The sequence below is a fragment of the Diabrotica undecimpunctata genome, chromosome 5 (assembly GCF_040954645.1).
Source record: "Diabrotica undecimpunctata isolate CICGRU chromosome 5, icDiaUnde3, whole genome shotgun sequence".
In the NCBI taxonomy this organism is placed as follows: domain Eukaryota; kingdom Metazoa; phylum Arthropoda; class Insecta; order Coleoptera; family Chrysomelidae; genus Diabrotica; species Diabrotica undecimpunctata.
Window position 1 is genome coordinate 83,376,959 of NC_092807.1, and position 19,829 is coordinate 83,396,787.

At 27.7% G+C, this 19,829-nt stretch overlaps 1 protein-coding gene across 2 annotated transcripts in view; it reads left to right on the top strand.

Moving 5' to 3' along the window:
- LOC140441423 (uncharacterized) overlaps nt 1-19,829 on the top strand; it is a 214,886-nt gene that overhangs the window by 44,305 nt on the left and 150,752 nt on the right. The window contains exon 1 of one of the 2 annotated variants that reach the window (XM_072532145.1): nt 8,363-8,683. The exons of the other annotated variant lie outside the window; for it this stretch is intronic. Coding sequence (XP_072388246.1) covers nt 8,585-8,683 — 99 coding nt within the window. The 5' untranslated portion in view covers nt 8,363-8,584. Of the gene's footprint in view, nt 1-8,362; nt 8,684-19,829 lie in introns of those variants that run through there. 2 annotated transcript variants of the gene reach the window in all.

The window sequence follows — 19,829 nt, forward strand, 5'->3', positions numbered from 1 at the left end:
GGAGATGATCAATTAGAGAAGAACTAGCAAAGAAGTTATAATAAAAAGAATGGCTTAGCTCAAAAGAACACAGAGACACAAAACCTCAAGCACGAATTCGGGCTAGCCTCACTACACTAGAATTTGGCTTTGAGATAAGGGGAAAAGAGATCTTTTAACCAAAAGAATACAATATAATAATGCACCGGAAAATCTGGAACTATAAAAGGGGTAAGATAAGAGAATATACGGAGATGCCTAGGAAAATACTAAAATGGGCGCCAGCTAATTTCTGAAGGAAATTAACAAAAAAATAAATGAAGTTATGAACAACAAGGAATAAAGTACTATTGATTTAATACCCTGTAATAATGTTTAAAAACCGAAAAGACACTATTGACCTTGTTCTGCTATATTATAACTGTAAGCAGGAACTGAAATAAAAGCAAAACTATTTGTAACAAATATATTTATAATATTAACAACTAACAAAACTCACCTATATATATATATATATATATATATATATATATATATATATATATATAAATATATATATATATATATATATATATATATATATATATATATATATATATATATATATATATAGAAAATATAATTACAGTAGTGGGGCTACGGTATGCGAGGACCAAAAGGCCACGACAAAATTAGATATCCCCACTACTGGGCCAAACGAAGGGTGCATTAGTAAATCTATAATCTAAGTCCATGGGAGAAGCGAGATCTTAACACTAAGGTTAGTTACGAAAGTTAAATCCTAGATAGGTAAGGTAGGGAATATAAATACTAAAAAAAAACCGTGACGGTTATACAAAAGAAACTACCTTACCTAACAAATATACGACTAATATGTGTCGAAGCAGCTAAACACCAGATCTATGTGTAAGTGTTATGCTTACACACAGATGCTGGGAGATATCTAAAGTGATCAAGTGTGATGAGTATGGCCAACAGACTCGGAAAGATATATATATAATTTTTAAAAACCCTGATACATAAATTTCTTCCCTTCCCTTTTAAAAACCGCTATACAAAAATCATGAACCCCTTCCCTAACAATGAATCTAATTTAATTAATTAATAACTATTTACCTAACTTTTTATAGATGTTACAAAAACTGTAATAAGTACTAACCTTGGTATATGCATATACAAAGTTGTAAATTACAAGAAAAACCTTAACCCTGAGAAACTAGTTGTTACTGTCTGTCACAACACTACAGCGGTCCTGGATAAGTCCCCTTAAGACTCTGACGATCCTTGAGGCTCCGAAAAAAAAACGAATGAAGAGGAACGCTGTGGTTCTGGAGACAATCGGTTCCTGGTTTCCAATGGGTTGAATTAGGTGTTTGGTTAAACTAATTCTAGTATTAAACGTTATCCTAATCGGGTGAAATCTACAAAAAATAACATTTAGAGAAACATCAAGGCACCCAAAGATGACTGTCAACACATACTCTTACATCGAATTACGACAACAAACAAACATTTTATTTTATCAGCTGACTGTCATCCTGTCTATTTATTGCGTCTGCGCATTTAAAGAATATCTAGTAAATCAGGCATGAAACTTTTTATACCGAGTAGGTATACAAAAAAACAGAAAACTAATTAGGTGTCCGATAAATTAACGATCTAGGCTCAAGGCCACATGATACATATGAGAAAACTCGGATTTTACACTTTTAATATTTCAAAAAAAATGAAAATATCAATAAAATGATAGGCCTATAAAACTAAATGATTTAATTGCTCACCTGGGTTTTAAATAATTATTTCAGTAGATTTGGAAGCCGGGTCTTAAATATTCATTTCTATAGATTTGGAAGTCGGTTTTTCAATCAAGATTCTTTATCATCTGTTCTAATTTCTCCCTTGATGTTCGGGGAAAATATTAAATCCAATCCCAGATTTTCTACCCGATTTAAAGACAAAAAAATGCCGGTTAAGGCTTGGAGAAATACACCTCTCTGCTTGAGCTGTTGGCCAAAACTGACTTTAGCGAGCTCTTCTTGACCTGTAGTTCGCGCATCGTACCGTCTATTGCCCATGAACGTTTCATAAACGGGATTCTGAGGGGTTTTAGGATTTCAATAATAAATTATATTAATTAATTATATGTTAGCAGTTGTGACTGCTACAAAGCGTTTCTGATGGTTATTTTGTTTCGCCAGTATTTTGATATTTGTGAAGTCAATGTGATGTTTGGTAGAATTGGCGTGTTGTACAAGGGCAAAAGAGGGTTTGGAAAATCTAATATCGCTTTTATGTGAAGTTATACGCCCTAGAAGTGACCGACTGTTCTGGCCAATGTAGCAGGAGTTGCATTCAGAACAGGGTACCTATCTAACACCTGTATTTCTTATAAACTCTATGACATCTGTTGTATTTTAGATTACTGATGAAGCTTTAGACATATAAAGCCAAACGTCTTCGATAAACTAAAAAAGTAGTTGACTTTTTTTTTATTTGCCAACCTGAATGGTCGATTAAACCTCTGAATTCACTAGTTGAATACCTTTGAAATATATATATATATATATATATATATATATATATATATATATATATATATATATATATATATATATATATATATATATATATATATATGTATATATATATATATATATATATATGTATATATATATATATATATATATATATATATATATATAATTTGGTAATATCCCTATTTAAAAAAGCTAAGACAGGTCTCGTGGTTTAAAATTTCAAAATGAATAAAACTTTTTTAAACTGAGCTGAAAATTAAATAACTGCCAAATAATAAATAAATGGAGGCCATCTTTATTATAGCGATATTATTTGTTGCTTATAAAAAAAATGAAAATGTGCTACCCTTTACTTAATAATTTATAACTTTGAAATGAATCGAGACACAAAGAAAACAGCGTAAGGGAAATGAACCAAGCTTGCATACCGGATAGTTTTGAGTAACCACTAAAAAAGACATATTTCACCTTAGAGTGTTGTAAACCTAGATGATAAAAATATATATATATATATATATATATATATATATATATATATATTTTGTTTTTCGTATAATGTGTAAAAACCCGACCTCTTTTGGAAGTCTGAATAATGTGAATTAATATAATATGGGATAAATTATTCTACTTATCAGAAAAATACTTAAAATAAGTCATAAATAAAAAAAGTTATGAGGGACCAAAATTGACATTTTGATCTCTTACAACATTTTAAAACGGCTGTTTTAAATACACCTGAGTGTACTTAAAGATTTTTTTAATTTATACTTTCAATTTAAATTAAAGTCTATTAATATGTTTTACAAATTTATTCAGGAGTTTACTGTGTTCGGTTTTACCAGTAAATCCATGTTTTTTATAAAGCCTAAGAAGTAAGCAAATTAAATTTGCTAAATTTTGCATTTTAAATACCTTATTTAACTAAAAATGATAATGGCCTTTAAATAACTCAACCCGCAAATTCCTGGAAGTCACAACTAAAAAGATACTGTTATCACACTTGACAATTAATTATCATTACATATATGACGTACATACTTTGTTACCTATAAAAAATATAAAAAAGCGAGTAGGCCAGTTATATATATATATATATATATATATATATATATATATATATATATATATATATATATATGTATATATATATATATGTATATATATTTATATATTTATTTATATATATATATATATATATATATATATATATATATATATATATATAAATATATATATAAATATAAATATATAAATATATATATATATATATATTATATATATATATTATATATATATATATATATATATATATATATATATATTATATATATATATATATATATATATATATATATGTATATATATATATATATATATATATATATATATATATATGTATATATTGAGATAATATTAAATATAGGAGAAACGAAGGTAATCTAGAATGAACTTAAATAGTGATTAGAGAAATAATTTATAAGTTATATACTAGAGAATATTATAAAAAGTATTTATATGGGGGTATTCGTAACAAATTAGCATAATAATAAGTTTAAAAAGTTTTGTATTTTGCAATCTATTTAGTTATTTTCATAATTATGATATTATAAATATATTTGAGTAAGCCATCTTTATAGGCAACCAAATATACACTGAAGTAAATTTAGTTGTGGGAACTTTTGTAAATAATATAATTTGTAAATAATTGATTTAAAATAGTGTTATTTATTAATTTAAAATGTTTAATTTATATAAAAGTTTACATTCTGATCTGAAAAGCCTAAATTTCTATAAAATTCTCGATAGAAGAGTAAAGAATTATGTAGAACTCTAAAATAAGACGTCAATAGAAAGAATTTAACCTTTTTTTGTGGTAGAATATTCGCGAATATTGTAATGTCTATGAAATAGAAGGATTCGAATATATTTTCTTTCAAGAAGATTCGTGAACATTGAAATGATGTAAATACGATGTGATTTGGATTCAAAATGGTTCAGTCAGTAGAGTCAGTCAGTCAGTTAAGATAGTCAGTCAAGATAGTCAGTCAGTCAAGATAGTCAGTCAGTCAGTCAGTCAGTTAGTATAGTCAGTCAGTCAGTAGGTCAGTCAGAATAGTCAGTCAGTAAGTCAGTATGGTCAGTATTAAGGTAATAGTACAGTATTCAATAGTCATTAATGCAGTAGTCAAGATAGTCAGTAATCAGTAATTCAGTAGTTGGAAAGTATATTAGATGAAGATTAAAAAATAGAATAAGGAAAGTATTAATTGGAGATTAAAAATTATATTATGTATATGGTGATGGGAGATTGGAAGAGAAAAAAAGATTATTAGAAAGAAGAATAAACAAAAAAGCAATAAAAAGGAAGAATATTTACCGATTTATAAATGCTATTAAGAAGAAAAATATTTTAAAATGGTGGAAGCTGATAATTAAAACATTGTGGTGTATTTGGCAATGCAAGTTCACAAAAAAAAAAGGATAACAGAGGCTGACAACGAAGACATTGAGTGGTGATTAAAATCTTTATTTTGGAAAACAGTTTCATTTAGGCATTCAGTGACAGAAAGGTACCAAATTTTGTTAATATAATTTAATTAGTGTCTTAAGAATTTCAATTGAAAGATAGTTTGTTGTAAATTTACATTGTCTATATTAGATATATATGTGTGTTTCATAATAATTATAATAAAGATAATTTCAAAAAGTGCTTACAAACTAATTCTTTGAGAACCGCGATAAAAACCCTATATATATGTTATTTAAAAACACTCACTACTCATGAAACTATACACAAAAAAAACATCATAACAATATATATATATATATATATATATATATATATATATATATATATATATATATATATATATATATATATATATATATATATATATATATATATATATATATATATATATACAGGGTGGTCCTTAAGTAATTGTACAAACGAAAACCGTAAATTCTACACTTTAAAATATTACGATTTAAGCCAACTTGCTTTAATAAAATATTGATATTAAGAAAGATACAGGGTGTTAAAATGAAAATTTAAAATTCTATTTTTCGCTATAACTTTTACGTTTGTAAATATTTTTGGACAAAAATTTATAATTAAATGCTTTAAAGCAGGATAAATTATAATTTTATACAAACTTTAATGTAACTGATAGAGGGCGCCACATATGCCACATGTGTAGCATAGATTTGCGCTTAACTTTTTTGCTCTCAAAGTTAGCTCTATTTGTGTTAAAAAATATTAAAGATACATTATTTTTACAAGGAAAAGGTATACTTGTTGATAACCTCAAAATTTAACCGTTTTCGAGATATTCGCATTTTATAAGTCAGCTGCATAATAATTCTTAGTTGTAATATTTGTGCGGTGAAGCATTGAATACCTGTAGATAAGCATAATTCACAGTTTATTCTTATTACAACAACTCAAAGATGATAATGTAACATTACAAAATTTTTGTTATGGCTGCTAAATGTCTTATTTTAAGAAAATATTCTTCATCTTCTTTTTTAGGTGCCGTGTCCGTATTCAGACGTTGGCCGTCATCATGTTTACAATTTCCCTTTTCTATTGCTTCTTAAGTTTCTATACCTACTGGAGTTGTATTACTTTTTCCCTATTGTAAAATGCTGAAAACCCAAAATATGTGGTTTATGTAAGATGGTAGACCACCACATTCTAGAGAGAAGGCAGTGAGAACATACTTAAATATAACTGTTCTGAACGTTGGATTGATCGTGGCAGTCATATTCCTTTGCAATGTGGTAAGATATTGATATAATTATTTAATTTATAAAAAATTCCAAAAGAACACTTATCATTCATTACGTAAATTATTTAACCATTTTTATTAGGACAATTAGAAACTAAAGCCCAGATATTGAATAACACATATGTGTCTTGTTTCATAATACTTTTTCTACCAATCTAACCTTAAAGACTCAGCATTTTTACAAAAACATCATCGTTGGCCTAATAACCGATATTGTTATAAATATAGTAAACACACAGGTAATTTAGTTCAGCATAATATTAGTTCGTTAGTTAATCATAACAGACCATTTGTTCGAAATGTAATTATAGTTACTCGTAAGCTGTAACGTAATCATATAAATAAGTAATGACATCGATAGGTTATTCCGTGTTTATATAAGTAACCCATGAATCAAATACATCACAGTTTAACACATTATTTAAACTCTGCCACAAATAAGATGTAGTTCCATAATATAACATATAGTTTGGATATGTATCCAAAAGAATATATTCATCCATTATACATTATAGCCACCACGTATCCCAGAATTTAATCCGCTTGATTTTGGTGTATGGGGCGTATTAAAACAACGTGTCTATAAGAATCCCATAAACATTCGCAACCAACTATGGGAAGAAATAAATACTGCAGCAGTTTCTTTAGAACCAATGATGCTATTTAACATGAGACGATCTTTTATGTAATATATTCACAAATGAATTAAAGAAAATGGTGGACATATCGAACACTTACTTTGACAAAAAGTTATGTTATTTAGTTTAACTATTTCTTAATTTGGTTTTGTAAACAAAATGTTTTGATTATGACTTTAATTTAACATAAAACGTAAAATGTTTGATGTAAAATCCTATTATTCTGTTTTTGTCAAATCCTATTATTAATTATCCTGCTGATATATTTATTTTATTTAATCTTTCGTTAACTATTAACTTTAGTTAAAGGTATTTTATACCAAAATTTAGATTTATTAATGTTTTTGTCTATTTTTTCCTTCGTTGCCTGGAGTAATTGCCTTAAATCAGAATTATACAGCTGATTTGTAAAATGCGAGTATCACGAAAACTGTTAAGTTTTGAAGTTATTAAGAAGTATACCTTTTCCTTGTAAAAATAATGTATCTTTAATATTTTTTATCAAAAATACAGGTAACTCAAACAGCAAAAAAGTTAAGTGCAAATTTATGCCACATATGTGGCATATGTGGCGCCCCCTATCAGCTACATCAAAGTGTGCATCAAATTATAATTTCTCATATTTAAAAATACCCAGTTGTAAATTTTTATGGATAAATCTTTACAAACATGAAAGTTATAGCGAAAAATAGAATTTTAAATTTACACTTTAACACCCTGTATCTTTCTTAATATCAACATTTTATTAAAGCAATTTGGCTTAAATCGTAATATTTTAAAGTGTAAAATTTACGGTTTTCGTTTGTACAATTACTTAAGGACCACCCTGTATATATATATATATATATATATATATATATATATATATATATATATATATATATATATATATATATATATATGTATATATATATATATATATATATATATATATATATGCTGAAAAATAAATAGTACGTTAAACGTAGCGTTATTTAAACATAAGAAGAAAAGTATGATTTTGAAGAAACCAAATATAAACAGCCTTAATAAGTTATCATTTTACTTCATCACAAATAATATTATTTCATATCATATCTTTTATTGAATTTATTTTTATAGTTTTTTGATGAACCATCTTACGTTGTTAATGAGTAACGAGTTCAATTTTAGTTTAGTATAATAGCCATACCATTAAGTTCCAATGATAATACATAATGAGTTCAAACTACTAAACTTAAAACTGGTCATATAGCTAATGTTTTTAGTTCTCGATAAGATGGTATACAATCTATCGTAGGTAAATGTACTGTTCATCATTTAATTATATAAATAAATGTATAAATTACTGGCCTATATAATTATGTCTGATTATATTTACTTTCAAAAATTTAAATCGCAAGAAATCTTACCAACTAAATGTGGTTAAAGTTTCCACTTCCGTCCTTAGCTTTGTGTATATTTGGTTAATAATAATAATTTCAATTGTTATAACATTAAATTAAAAATTAAAGATCAACAGGTATCACAACTGAAAAATTCATAATATATTCTTGATCTCAATGGCATATATTGTCGAAGTGCCTACAGTTTGTTATAAAAGAAATAATAACATCTAAACTTCATTGCTTTAATAAAAAATATTTAAATATATATTAATATGTTAGTTAATTTACAGTTAGTTTTCTTATTGCTAATATGTCGGCATTATTGTTGTGCGCAACAATCTACATCTAATCCCGAAGTTTGTATCACAAAGGTATGTATCCGAAAATGTTTTCTAATTGTTTTAGATTACTCCAGGAAAGTCAGTTTTTTTGGGATTCTAAACCTATAAAAAAAATAAATGTTTCCAAAGACCTCCAAAGGTGGTTTTTCTTATTACTGAATTTTTACTTACCAGGAATTTTCAAAATTTGTCTTCAATTCTAAAAGTTGTAGATAAAACTAATTTTTTGCTTCAAAAAGTGTAAAATAAGGCAAACTCCTTATTTGTGTGTAGGCCTATTAAAATTAATCTACGCCATTGACATTGCATCCAAACTTGGGACCTGTCATGATTCTTAAACCCATTAGATCGATACATCGATTATTTTAAAATTGAATTAATTTGTTCATTCATGAATTTGTTTGCAATTATTACCCATAAAATAATAAAAATACTGTAATACTTGGCGTACTATATGAAAGAGCCACAGTTGTACCATCAATATGTATGTATTAAAAAGAATTATTTTTTTTGTGAAAAAGGCTTTTACAATCATTTTTAACGTATAAACTTTTGGAACAACTTTTAGATTACTTTGCTAGATAACAACTTTTTTATCTTAATTAAAAAAAAATATGCTGCACGAAAATTTGGAGCAATGTTTATAATAATTACGAGATATGGGTAGCGAAGTTTTACGATTTTTAAAAATTGGCCTCAATTGAAGACAACAAAACTACAACAAAAATAAAGAAGAAACTATTGTAGTTTTCTATATCACCGGATTTTTTATAGATTTTTATATTTTTTCTTTTGTATGTACTTTTTGCGTAAATTGCAAATATGTAATTGGTTGATAAATCTACTAACAATGCTTTTCTTTTTCTTGTTTCATTTTTGTAACTTGACGAAACCTAAAAATTAAAAGGATTAGTGGTGCCATTCTTCTACTTTAACTGGGATGATCCCTGGATTATCTTTCAAGTTTTGGATTTAAACTTATTGGGCTGCTACTAAGATACATCTGCGAAGCAGTTTTAGTGTTGGTCTTTAGGATTGGTTGGTGTTTAATGTGCTTTTTGCGTACTGATGCATCTTAAATGTCGATTGTCACTGGATTAATATTTTTCACAATGCGGAAGAAAGTCTCGATAGAAGTTTGTTTCTTTTTACTGTTTTTCTACTGTACACTTGGAGCTTGGTTTATAAGTTATCGGTGCTTCTTTTTTTCAGTTATTTTGTCGATATTTTGCTGTTTATCTTCTTGTAGCATTTCGTTTATTTCTTTTTAGATGTCTTTTGTCTTTAATCCGCGGTTTTGTCTATAGTAGTTTATTAGGGTTCTATTAACATCGATGTCGAATGAAGCTTAAGAATCCTTATGCCCATGGAGGGTTTCAATTAGCTTTTGTTTAGTTGATAATCGATTAGAGATGTTATATCCCAGGATAGCCTATAACATTTGTTCCTTAATATTAAAGAATCCTTATGCCCATGGAGGGTTTCATTTAGCTTTTGTTTAGTTGATAATCGATTAGAGATGTTATATCCCAGGATAGCCTATAACATTTGTTTTTTAATATTAAAGAATCCTTATGCCTATGGAGGGTTTCATTTAGCTTTTGTTTAGTTGATAATTGATTAGAGATGTTATATCCCAGGATAGCCTATAACATGTGTTCCTTAATATTAAAGAATCCTTATGCCCATGGAGGGTCTCATTTAGCTTTTGTTTAGTTGATAATCGATTGGAGATGTTATATCCCAGGATAGTCTATAACATTTGTTCCTTAATATTAAGAGTCTTCATTTTTTCTGATGAATATTTATAGGTGTTCTAAAATTGTAGAGTTAAAACGTTTTGAAACGTTCTGAAAATTTACTTCTAGACCCGTCTTGATGGCGAATCTTTTTATACAGGAAAATTACTCATACCTTTTTCGGTGGGGCAATTTCAGCGTCGCCGTTTGGGGGTCAAGCCAAGTTGACGTCAGCTGTTTCGATGTCGGCCATTTCGGCGTCGGAATTAATTGGTGACGTTACAGGTTACTTCTGCCAGTGCAATAATTAAAAAGTTGACTCCAGACTTTACGTTTTTAAGGTAACTGATGTTGCCATGGTCACTTTAGAAAACGAATAAACAAAAATAGTACCACTATAAAAAATATTTTATTTGTAAATACAGTATTACATTTATTACATATTACGTGTTTATATCTAACCTACAAAAATTATTCAAACAATATAAATTAAAATAAAGTATTTACATATTGTAATTATGTGCCAGTCCTCTTAATAATTGTAAAATATTTCGGTTTAAATGAAATTTTCTAACAAGCCGTGAAATGGGGATCATCTGCCACAAGTTGCTCGAAGTATACGTTTCGACTTTTCTGTATCTGATGCAAACCATCTATAAATTTCCATATGGTTGGATGTTCTGCCCCCATTTCCATCTTAAGTCTTCTATGTGGGACCTCTGTACTCTGTGTGGTTATTTGTCCGGTCTTCTTGATCCAGAGTCCTGGGGTATAGGATCCACATTCTTTAGGGGAATAAACTTGGTCGACTTGCATTCCCTCTTCTGTTCATATTATGGACGATATATTTATCTTAAAACCAGTTTATAAGTGATTGGTGTTCGGCAGGTAGGGTTTGCGCTAGAATGTCAAAGGCGTGATATTATGACATTCTGCAATTTAAAGCGAATTATGGATCATTATTATATTCTATCATATATCCTTTAGAAGCTACTTGTTTTCTTGTATTTTAAGCTAAATGGGAGGAACAACCGTTGATGGCGACAATGGCGTTGATGAAAAACAATCTTCCATTACTTTGAATGCCGCCTGTTCGAAATCGCAATGGATTGCTCTGGGTTGCAAATTTGAAACAATTCGTTTAATCAGTTCAAACATACAGGTGTATGTGGCTATTGATTTATTTGACAGCATGGCGTAAAGTATTGGATGGACTACATTGTTTTGTGATCCTAATGGTGTACACTTGCGAAAATAAGGACGGTGCTATCGCAAATGTACCGTCAGCATACCACACATCTGAGGTCTGCAGATGTTATAGCCACTATTTTCTCCCGAAACTCAAAATCTTGTGTAATCCTTCTCCATAATCTGCCAATAGAAAATGTTCTTCTACGCTATCCTGTATCGTGTAAGACAATAGCGCTCGGGAATTACTAATCCTTCAAGAGCTCTAGGATTTGGCGCGTAGCAGGAATTTTGTTTCGTTTACTCCTAATTAATTTTCTCATCATGCCAATGTTTGGTAGCCGATCATACCAAGCAGGAGTTGTTGTCTCTTAGGCACTTGTTGATTACAACTATGTCTAAATTCATTAGTTTTTCAGATATTTTCTTTTTTAAAGCAAATTATTAATAATGTGTCTAAATTTTTACAAATTTTACGTAAGCTATGACTAAGTTGTCTAAAACTGACAGTTCACCATAATTGTTTGTATACAAATTACTACACCGTTAAGATGAATTTTACTGATGATGAAATTGTAGATATGATCCGGATATTGGGAAATGCAATAAAAATGCGTTATTATCAGGAAGAATTTATCGTGAACAGTTTCCTGGGAGGCAACAACTTACAACAGCAAGCTTTGAAAGATTGTAGGATTGGTTTAACCACACTTGTTCTGTTATATATACACAACATGAACGAACAAAAAGTACTATAATAGGGGAAAACAAAATATATGTATTGCTAGCAGTTACTAAAAATGCATATATACTTACGTAAGTATACGGAGTATTTCCAAAGAAAAAGAACTTACTACTTCTACTTTTCTGCAAAGAATTCTTGCAAAAAAAATAAAATGCACTTTTACCGTATTCCATTGCACCAAGAATTAACTTAGGAAGATTTTGAAAGGAAAATCATATTTTGTTAATAAGCCTTAATAAAATCAATTAACAGAGAGATTTCTTCGATAATGATCTCTTTGGAAATGAAGCTACGTTCCATAAAAACGTTTCTGTTAATAGGCATAACTTTCACTATTATTAATATTTAACAACTAATTTACAACACATATTTTCTTGAAGAAAATCTAAATGGAGAGATATATTCAGCTTTGTTGGTAAATCAATTGAACATATTAATGGAAGACGTTTCACCTCGTATACGTGAAAAAATGTAATTTTTGCATGATGGTGCTCCTGTTTACCATAATGATTTCATTCAACTTGAACTTGACGATCAGTTTCAGATCAGAATTTAATAAAATGGACTCTTGGATGGATTGGATTTTTTTTCGATTACATTAAGAATGAAGTTTATAAAATACCTCCAACAACAAGAGATAAGATGAAAGATAGAATACGAAATGTATTTCGAAGTGTTAGTGTACAAATGCTTAGTAATGTAAGTAGCTCATTCAATAACCGTTTTCAAGCGTGCATAAATATTTTAGGAGGTCATTTTAAATACCTTATGAAATTAAATATTAAAAATATTTTATAAAAAGTAATTTCTAATTTTTTTATTATTTTTTTATTTTGTGTTTGTGTTTTTCTTTAGTAAAATTTAGTAATAATAAATTATTTTTCTTTCTTTATGTGTTAGATTATTACATTGATTACCGGATTAATAATCACTAATTGTGAATTGTCAGTTTTAGACAATTCAGTCATGGCTTACTTAAAATTTGTAAAAATTTAGACATGTAATTAATAATTTGCTTTGTAAATTGAAAATATTTTAAAAACTAATAAATTTAGACATAGGGAATATTAAATAAAAATTTAAGCATGGTAATGGTACTTTTCAATGGTTACATAAATAGCAGAGAGTTTTATTTAAAATTACTGAGAAAATAATGTACTTGCATTTTGCCTCACCCTGCACTCGTTATAAGGAAAATTGGCAATATCAATCATTTTTGAATATTTTGAAAATCAATAAAAATTGTGGAAGCAATAGATTATTGTTATTGTGCTTCTTTTTAATTATAAAGGAAGTTAAACTTATTACGATTTTCATCGAAAATTGTTTATAACTTTGTAAATACCCTATATAACATAAAACAACTTTCTATTGTTGTACAAATGGGCGTAATGAGCAAAAAATTTGCGGATAAAGTTAGAATTATTCAAGCATAGTGGATAAAGCTTTATATTAGTGAATATTTCATTGCATTCTGAATTTATTCGATTAATATTATATAATATTATCCTGTTCAAATTAATACCCATTTCTAATTTGTTATAAAAAGGAATATTATTTTTATCCCTGTTAGTTATATTAAGACTTAAATGCTAGATCTATCTCTTGGGCAATATTTCTGTAGTAGATTGTGAATAAAGATAAAAAAGCAAATAAAATTTACACGTTTTATCCATTTGACATTCGGTATATCTAAATTAACCCGGATAAATCAAGAAGTTAACATATATATATATATATATATATATATATATATATATATATATATATATATATATTGATATGATATAGGAGAAAGAAAAATAGTAATTAGAAATTAATTTATAGATTACACATTAGATAATATTAGATATTTGGTTATTTTAATAAGTTATATACTAGAGAATTTTATAAAAATTATTTATGTGAGGGCATTTTTAAGAAATTAGCATATAATAATTGTAAAAAGTTGTATTTTAGTAATTATGATTTTGTAGATATATTTAAGTGAGCCATGTGACTAGGCAACCAACTATACATACTCTCCAAGTGACATTTTATGTAATAATTGGGAATATAAAGTGGGGTTATAATATGTTGTTTAAAATGTGTATTTTATTAAATTAGAGTTTTAGTTACATATTTAAATGTATATTCTGATCTGAAAAGCCTAAATGCCAACAAAATTCTCGATAGATAAGTAAGGAATTCTCTAGATCACCGGAGATGGCTTTGTTTGCGAAACGTATTGTTCCAGAAAATTCTTTAGATATAGATGGAACAAATCGAACATGATTTATTACCAGATGATTCTAGAACATGAAAAAAGATATAAATACCCGGTGATTTGGTTTCAAGATGGCCAGTTTATTATGAAAGTTAGTAGAAGATAGACTCATTTAGTTAGTGAAGTCAATTGTTCAGAATTTTCAAGATAGTCAATCAGAAAATTATATATGAAAGTTAGTTGGAGTCAGTCAATCAGTTACAAATAGTCCAATTGTTTAATATAGTGAGTTAAATGAAGATTAAAAATTATGCACATTTATAATTATACACAAATAATTATTGAAGATTAAAAAAAAAGTATATTAGAAGAATATTGGTTGGATATTGGAAGAAATTAAAATTATATTATGATTGGAGATTAGTATAAATCAACTTATAATAATTATATGGTGCTTGGATATTAGTATCTTGAAAAGAAGAATAAATATAAATGCTGTTTGCTGGTTTGCTTGGTGGTTTATAAATGCTGGTGAAGAAAAATATTTTAAATTGGGGGAAGTTGATAATGGGAAAAAAATAATTTTACAAAAACAAGGATAACCGAAGAAGACATTGAGTGGTGATTAGAATCCATATAGTGGAAAACAGTTCATTTAGGCATTCAGTGAAAGAAAGGTACAAAATTTTGTTAATATAATTTTGTTAGTGTCATAACAATTTCAATTTTGAAGATAGTTTGTTTAAATTTTACATTGTCTATAGAATTTAATTAGTTTTATAAGAATATCAATTTAAAGATAGTTTATTTTAAATTTACATTGGCTAGGTTAGATATATATGTGTGTTTCATAATAGTTATAATAAAGATAATTTAAAAAAGTACTTACAAACTAATTCTTTAAGAACCGCGATAAAAACCCTATATTATTAAAAATACTCATTGCTCATCATTCACAAACAATACATCATAACAATATATATATATATATATATATATATATATATATATATATATATATATATATATATATATATATATATGTATATATATATATATATATATATATATATATAACCAAAAAGATGATAACGGGTACTAGTAATATTCAGTGAAAAGGAGATAATGCTGTGAGATACCCGTTTATCCCTGACGAAGCAAAATAAAACTCGGGTGCTTTGTTAGATGTGCTTTTTATTTATTAGTCTAAGCTTTCGTCAATGTTTATTAACATCATCAGAGTAAACTACAAACAACAAATAAAAGTCATCGATGATGACCTCGATCACATCTTCTTTGAATGTCCTATGTCCTAAATTTATTAAGCATTCAAACTCCCTGTATACAAAATTAACTAAATGCAATACATACGCTCCATATAATATACAGTCCTTGTTAGTCATAGGTTCTGTAACAATATATTATAATTTAATTATAGAATTTTTGTCAGACACATGCATAGCTTTCTAAATCTGGTACTCGTTCATGAAAATTTTCTTGAACGTGTATAGGGTTAGACTTGTACCCTTTGTTTATCCTATATATAACAATACCTTATCCCTGGTCCAGTAGTGTTTGTCTGTTAGAATAAATGTTTTGACGGACCCCTAAACGAAAAGCGAGTGTCCTTGTATTTTCCTTCGACGTATTCTTCTATTAATTATTCGTCTATTTCGTTTTAGAGATATCGCTGTGCATTTGTCTGAGAGATATAATCTGTACTTATGTGTATATACTTTCTTAAGGAATATATTATAACCTTTCGAGACTGGCTGAATGACGAAAGTCTATGCCACAAAAAAAAGTAAATAAAATAATTAAAATTGGTAAATTAAAATAGTTAAGAAATCTAACCTATATCACTCATATATCTGGGCGACAATTTTTTAATTCCTGAAATATTTTGTTTAAGCAGGAAAGTGTAGATGGAACTTAAATTATCCACTTCCTTCTTGTGATTGATGGCATTTTTCGCACTATAAATGTAACACGTCTCCAGGATTTTTCGTTGAAAATCTCTATTAGATGCATTTAAGATGAATGTGTCATTATAGAGGACTCTGTGGTCTTTGCTATTAACGTGAATACTAAGACTTGTGGATTGTGGTTTGAGTTTGCAATAACTTTTATGAAGGGCCAATCTTTTGCTTAAGCTTTGGCCAGTCTGACCAATATAAACTAAGCCACATTCACATGGGATGCCATATATTACGTTAGAACGTTGTAAGGTTAAACAAGTTAAGCGTTTTTTGGTTATAAGTAGATATTTTTATATTAAACTCACCAAATAAACTAATGAGTGATCTAGATAGATTTTGTATAAAAGGTAGTTTACCATATCTCGCAGGAGTATCAAATAGAGTAACATTGTGATTTGCATCATTGTTTACAATTGGATTCGAGAATAACAATTTGTTAAGCAGTTTTTTTGGATATTGGTTAGATAACAATATATCAAATAAAATTTTAATGTTTTTATTAACAAATTTTAGATGGCAAATCATGGTAATTCTATTTTTATTGCTAGAACAACATAAATTTTCTGTTTTTCGGGATGATAGGAATTGTATGGAATAAATCTCCCGAAATTAGTGTTTTTACGATACCAATCAATGCAAATCCAATTACTGTCAGTTCTAACAACTTTCATTCTATATACACAGATAACAGTTTTTTGCTATAATTTGGGTAAGTGTTTTATTATTTTTATACTTAGTTTCCACCTGTTCATTGTTTGTTCTGTTTGTTTGTTTGTAGTTTACTCTGATGATGTCAATATTCATTGACAAAAGCACATCTAACGAAGCACCCTAGTTTTATTTTGCTTTCTCAGGGATAAAAAGGTATCTCCCAGCATTATCTCCTTTTCACTGTATATATATATATATATATAACTGTTTTGGATAGGTTGGAGTCAATAAAAGGGCTATTGGTTAACTATTTATTATCTCGAGCTTGTGTTTACAATTATTATTATCAAGAGCTGCTAAAAAAGACAAAATATCTTACAAAGTTGAACTAGAAAGAAAAAAATTTTTGTTAGCTCACCAAATAAAATTAGTTTGGTAAATAAAAATTGCTGCTAATACATCTCAAAAATAATTAATATAAAAATGTCCTAATCCAATAAGTGCTTCTCTGAAAATTTTAGTATAATTTTGAAAACATTTTCTTAACACAAAAACAATTGAATTTATAAATAAGTTAGAATAGCAACCGATTACAAATAAGCCTCAATGTCATAAATGCCAACTTAAAATTTTTATTTTTGACAATATGACTTGATAATAATTGTAAACACAATTGAAAGCTCGAGATAATAAATAGTTAACCAATAGCCCTTTTATTGACTCCAACCCATCCAAAACAGTTATATATTTTTTCCAAACGAGTCACAAGTCCTACTTTTTTCTTATTCTTATATATGTATATATATATAAATATATATATATATATATATATATATATATATATATATATATATATATATATATATATAAGAAAAAGGATAATGCGAGTTGATAGTAAAATAAAGGTAAAAGATATCGGCATAGCTCGCAACAAAGGAAAAAAAATATAATAAAATATGTGTATAAGATGGAAGGCAACCGTACTATATACGTATTTCTGACTATTGGTCGTCTTCAGTACGGTGCAGCCAAGTTAGAAAAGGAACATATTAACTTGGAATTATATATAATAATCACATTAATACTCCTGTACTGATCCTTTCCCAAGTTAATATGTTCATTTTCTAACTTGGCTTCACCATACTGAAGACGACCAATAGTCAGACATACGTATATACGGTAGCCTTCCATCTTATACACATATTTTATTATATTTTTTTTTCCTTTGTTGCTACCTATGCCGATATCTTTTACCTTTATTATATAAATATATATATATATATATATATATATATATATATATATATATATATATATATATATATATATATATATATAGAGTGATGTCTCTTTGAACGGAAAACTAATTGTTCATAGGTATGGTGTCCATCTAGGTATGGTGTTCGTTGAAGGGAAAAATTTAACAAACTGAAATTTTGTTAAATTATGTGTATATAGCTAGTATATGTATAGTTACGTAATTCATATTTAAATTAAAATTGTTTAATAATAAAATAAGTCTGCAATACTAAATATGTAATTAAAATAGGTATAAGGGTAAAGTACATAATTATATATAACATTTAATGTTATTGAAAAAACCAGCAATTGTGGTTGGCTTAAGGCTAGTTAAATTATATTATAAAATTGAAGTTTATATCTAATTTGCAAGTTGAGAGACAAGTAGGCAAGCTAGAATTCCCCTTTAATGTTCCCCAAAAAATTTTTCGAAAACTAAGATTTTTGTAAACTTCGTTAATGTCTTTTGTATTCGAATCACTGATTTCTCCATTGTCGACTTAAATTTTTGATAATGTTGCAACAACTTCGTTCAGCTGAAACTCGCGTACACACTTTTAAATACCTATATCAGGATTGTTCACTGAACAAGGTACCATCAAATTATAGTGTAATTTAATAAATTGTTTAAATAACAGTTGTGAATAAGTATTGTTTATTTTAGACAACTCAGGAAATGGCAAATATTTCTCGGAATCTTCTTCAGGGTTAATATCGATCTGTTTACTATAGTGTATTTTTATGTATGAGAGAGTAATAAAACAATAAATTATGTATGCAAATCCCTAAACTGTTGATACGGGTGACTCAATGAAAAACAGATATTTGTCAACAAGTTTACAGAAGTATATAGGAAAACAATTTTAAATTGAGTATGACCACCAGGTATAAAGGTTGGAGCAGAATAGAATACAATAGTTGTAAGGGTTACTAATCCCTAAATAAGGTTGCCAGTGTCGGAGTGATGGAGGTTAACAGGTACTAATGAATTTGCAAGAAATGTAAGATGTTTATTTTATTGGTTATATATAACCAATAAAAGTTTAATAAGTACCTACCTATTTGCAAAATAAAGTTTAATTCTTTAGATAAAATAAAACGTTTTATTTTATCTGAAATGAGTGCATTCCACGAAGTAAGGGTTTCAACAATCAAACATTTAATTCCTTAATTCCAGGAATCTACGACAGTAATTGACTAGATAATTACCTTCTAAACTTATTCCACAGAAAATGTGATAGTGGGTTTTTCCATTTTGTAGGAAGGTCCAAGTGGCGTATTCAAAATTCTTAACAGTTCACTAAAAGTAGGTACTTCAGTTGCAAGGTGCAGTTTATTGTGTATACTAGTGTTATGGAAAATTTGGAAG